Source organism: Sycon ciliatum, chromosome 7, assembly GCF_964019385.1.
Source record: "Sycon ciliatum chromosome 7, ocSycCili1.1, whole genome shotgun sequence".
Taxonomy (NCBI): Eukaryota; Metazoa; Porifera; class Calcarea; order Leucosolenida; family Sycettidae; genus Sycon; species Sycon ciliatum.
In genome coordinates this window covers 32,482,692-32,487,691 of record NC_088649.1, presented here as the reverse complement: position 1 = coordinate 32,487,691, position 5,000 = coordinate 32,482,692, and the positions used below count along the sequence as shown (strand labels likewise).

Here is a 5,000-nt window from a genome sequence, read left to right as displayed (position 1 = left end):
TAATTATTGTTATTCATGTATCATGAACAGCTAGTACTCTACGCACGATCCCCGTTTAGGAACACACTTCATTTGCCATCCAACAACACAACTACACATCCTTACTCTACCTCTTACACCGTACACCGAATACAGCAGGGAGTCGAATACGACTCCCTACACTTTGTTCTGAAAGTATGAAGCTGGCCACGACGAGGGTTTCCCCTCAGTTCTTGGTTAGTTCAGAAGGAGTGAGTTTGATTTGTAGTGTCGACTGGAGCTAGTATGCGTCCTGTTACAGGGATGCGCAAGTCCTTATTTGTCACTGTCAGCCTGTGAACTCCACATAATCTTATCAATGGATTCTTTCTGTAACCTGAACATGTGCAATACGTGCCAAATAAACTTCTTCAAAAATGATAATGATATTATGGTAAATGAGTTATCCTGAGATACAGGCAAATCTGAGATACGGGCAGTGCCCGGTCCCAAGGTGCCCGGATAAGAGACGTCGGAGTGTAAATGAAGGTGAGAAACATTCGAAATAGGCAGGCTAAGTGTGCCCATACCTGTTGGTGTGATGTGTGCTGTTCCCGCCCTTGTTCACTGTTGCTACAGTTATCCAAGTTGAAGCAGAGACTGCATAGCAACGACGAAAAACGACTCTATGTGAGTAACTCAGAAGTACTCTAATTTCAGAACTTTTAGGTGCTCGATATTTTTGGTGTGAGGGCAAAAGGCCAGGTTAGGTGAACAGAAATTTGAGGTAGCGAGAAGCAGTTCCCTATTGGATTATGCGTGCTAGTGTGTGTTCGGTGTATTGAAATTTTCGGTATGAAATAGATGCACCGAAAGTACCGAAAATAAAATGAATTTGTGAAATTGCAGTAGCAACGAACTCGGCCATTTGAAAATAATTTGAAACTGTCCACCTCTCCACACTGTGCTCTTGGCCCACATTCACAACACCATATATCATAGCGAGGAAGTTTGTTCTTGGATAGATGCTCTATGTAAGTAAACGAAACAAAACTCCGTGGGGAAAAATACCCTTTTGCTGGTAGGACGGTTCTATTGAGCTATTGCTCATGTGCTGCAGGTATTGGGGACCACTGTCCGGGACAGCCATGTTGGTTACAACTCCTGCATATACGAGTATGTGTCGCATGATATCGGCCATCTTGTCTCCAAAACTCAAGTCAATCCCTGCATCTATGTGTCACATGGTGTCGTCCCTTTTGGTTCCAGATGCAGACAGTCCCTGCATATATGGGTCACATGCTGTCGGAATGTTTTGTTTACACTGCCCCCATAACATGCCATGTGCACTTTCTACACAAATGCAGTCATGTGACATGACACAGATGCAGTCATGTGACACAGATGTGCAAGCAGTCTAGTCCGTGATCATGCCGTAGCGAAATGAACAGTTCCAACAAAGTAGGAACTAAAATAAGCCGAGACAAGTCCAGTCTCTCCGGAGGCATGGATTCGAATCCCAACCACTCTGCCACCATCGCAACACTCATACTCTCAAAGACACGCGGTTACGGTATTTCATTTACAATGAGGAGAAGAAGACAATAGTGTAATGTTACTGCTAGTCTACTTTCCATCGAAGACAAGTCATGGCACAAGAAGTAGAGCATAATTTACAACAAGATAAAACAAAACAATGAAGAGTGCCAAGGGGTTTCCTGTCTCCTGACTACTGAGGAGTACTCGGTGTACAGTCAACTTTGCGTATATCGACACTCGGCGGCGGGGCATCAGAAAAGTGTCCTTATTCGCAAAGTGTCGTTATATCCGAAGTCTCATTATAATGTATTACAGTTGGATGGGACTTTGCTCTGGGCATGGAAATTCTGTCGTTATTCGTGAATTTTCGTTATATCCGCAGTCGTTATTAGCCAAGTAGACTGTACGCACGCATGGAGAAGTACTATGATGCACACAGTCGCGCGAGTATAGTACATATGAAATAGCAGTGCGAGTATGTGCACATCTTACTATGAATAACCACGGTGTCCCATCTATGTGTGCACAGTCAACTTTGCTAATAACGACAGCGGAAATGACGACAATTCGCGAATAGCGACAGAATTTCCATGCCCAGAGCAAGGGCCCATCTAACTGTACTACATATAATGAGACTTCGGGTATAAGGACATTGTGCTGTTGAGCCACCGAAGTAAAATAAATTCAATGCAATACAATACAATACAGAAAGGGACACTTCGCAAATAAGGACGCTTTTCTGACGCCCCACCGAGTGTCGTTATACGCAAAGTTGACTGTACACCAATGACGTGTGATAAAGCATCTATACTGCAACAAGAACCATATAGAGTCGTGCAGACGATCAAAGGACTGTCATATGTTACTTGCTACTCATGCTTTGTTGATAACGCCACAGTGCTGTGGGCAGCGAACGTTTTTCTCATGTGGCTGTTCACAATTGCTACGGTGCCGGTTGCTCTCAAAGAACTGTGCTGACATTAAATTGTTGTAAATTCTATCGTCACTTGCCCTAAAGCAAAGCGAAAACACCCACTTTAGCAATTCTCCTGGCTGACTCTTTTGGGGAAGGGAGGCTCTTGAAGAGAAATGCCGGCCTCCTTTTGCATGCAACGACATAATTGTTTTGATGGAGGTTGTCATACGGATGCTGATTGCCTGTTGCCTTTCCTGTTTGAGATAGCTGTGCTTCTAGATGCAGAAATCCCAACTCATCCATGATTGTCTTCTGTCAGTGCAAAGCAAATAATCCTGTCAGCTCCAAGGGTTGTAGACAGCAGGATAAAGGGTTGTAGACAGCAGGATAAATAGCATAGCTACAGTTTCGGCAGCTGATGAACGACTAGGCCGCTTAGATCACTGTTCTCTCGCTGTCAGCCATCAATGTCCTTGTGTCCATTCTGCTACCTCTGCCGGTGCACGTGTGTGTACTCCGTATGCTCCTCCATATGACCAGGAAACCATGGAGATCAATGTGGACCGGGTAGCTATGGAGCTGTGGAACCTGGTGCGGCCCATCTCTAACCCCGTCTGGCATGGAGCGCTGTGCGGCGATGTTCGGATCCTGCAGATGCTGACGTCGGTCAACGCAGAACTAGAACTGCCAGACTTGGTAAGGCCTGAGAGTGTTAACTCTAAACGTTTGTGTTGTCCATCACGGTGTTTAGAACAACAGTCTCTCCCTCTCTTCTCTTTCTTTTTTTCTCTCTCCCTCTCTCTCTCTCTCTCTCTCTCTCTCTCTCTCTCTCTCTCTCTCTCTCTCTCTCTCTCTCTCTCTCTCTCTCTCTCTCTCTCTCTCTTTCTCTCTCTATCTATCTATCTATCTATCTATCTATCTCTATCTATCTATCTCTATCTCTATCTATCTATCTCTATCTCTCTCTCTTTCATTTCTCTCCGTTCTGATTCTGTGTCTCTCTATTTGTCTGTCTCTGCCACTGTCTCACTCTGTACAAGACAACATGTTGCAGAAGTGTCAGCCCTCATCTATTCTAGACTTACATTGTGCATTATAGCAAGAGTACATACCCCCCTCCCCCAAGGGTACATACCCCCCCCCCCCCAAAAAAGAGTACATAACCCCCCGGAGTGTGCAACGCCTGACCCAGCTCTGCATAGGGTCTTGGTCGAGTGTAGTCGGATCTTCTGATGTCATGCGTACACTCCACACCACCGCAAGGCCGGTCTCGGGGCAGGGCACCGTTATTTTTGATCCGAGAATCTCCGCGACTCACCGGGTGCCCCTCAGATCTGTAGGGTATTATGACGCAAAGATCCGATTACGCTCGACCAAGACCCTATGCAGAGCTGGATCAGGCGTTGCACACTCTGGGGGGTTATGTACTCTTGGGGGGGGGGGGGTTATGTACTCTTTTTGGGGGGGGGGGTATGTACTCTTGCTTATGCATGTACGTTACTCTCTTGGTCTCTCTACCTGTCTATGTATTTTTATCGATCTCTTCCTCATCCTCCCCTCCTCCTATTCCTCTGTATCCTCCTTCTAATTCTCAAGTCCTGTGGCAGGTGCAACGGACACTGTACGGTCACTGCGGTATTGACCGTCCCACGTTTTGGCCCAATTACCCTGTGAATCAATAAAATTACACTGATCTGGACTCTAAAGTTCCAAAATTTTCGGCTCCGCCACCCCTCCCCCGCGAGTAAATTCTATTTCAGATGGCTGACCGTACCACACTCTAGTAGAAATGTTACGATGCACGTTATTTTCTGACGTGACACGAAAGTTCAGCTCGTGTTATTTGGCTCGCGCGTTGAAAAAAACAACGCAAGTGACCTGCAGCTCACGTCGAAACTAGGAGTTCTACGCCAAATTTGACGTGAAACTGAGCGTCACGTCGGAAATAACGTGGATCTTAACCTGTATTATACCTTCCGTCGCCTCTGACTGTCATCTCCTCATATTTTCTGTTATGGTTGCTGTTGTTATGGTTGCTGTTGTTATGGTTGATGTTGCTATGGTGGCTGTTGTCATGGTTTTTCAGGAGGGGAACACGCCAGTCCACATAGCTGCTCAAGTCGGAAACGTCGATGCTCTGCAGTATTTGCTTGAGCGTGGTGCGTCTGCAAACTCTAGGAACAAAGTAAGCCTTTATCCTCAGCCTCATATTCGCTGCATGACTCCTACAGAATCTGGTATGGCATCCGTACCAGATTTGCTTGGTATTCGTACAGAATTCAATTAAGTGTGGCATTCGTACCAGGCTTGGTGTGCCAACCATACCGAATTTGTTGACATGCTCAAATTTCTAAAATTTTCAGTGCTCAATATTTGTTGGTATGAGGGCAAAGGCCAGGTTAGGTGGCCAACAATTTTAGGTACAGAGAAGCAGTTCCCTATTGGATTATGTGTGTTAGTGTTTGTTCGGTGTATTGACATTTTAGGTCTGGAACAGACGCACCGAAAGGACCGAAAATAGAAGTACACCGAAGAATTGTGAAATTACAGTCCTTTCTCTGTCTGTGTTGCCCGCTGCCGTGTACAG

At 45.7% G+C, this 5,000-nt stretch overlaps 1 protein-coding gene across 1 annotated transcript in view; it reads left to right on the top strand.

Annotated features, from left to right (window-relative positions):
• The window catches only part of LOC135821345 (uncharacterized), a 46,459-nt gene that overhangs the window by 24,094 nt on the left and 17,365 nt on the right, over nucleotides 1-5,000 (top strand). Inside the window, exons 15-17 of the mRNA XM_065334412.1 lie at nucleotides 598-648; nucleotides 2,954-3,109; nucleotides 4,500-4,598. Coding sequence (XP_065190484.1) covers nucleotides 598-648; nucleotides 2,954-3,109; nucleotides 4,500-4,598 — 306 coding nt within the window. The remainder of the gene's footprint in view (nucleotides 1-597; nucleotides 649-2,953; nucleotides 3,110-4,499; nucleotides 4,599-5,000) is intronic.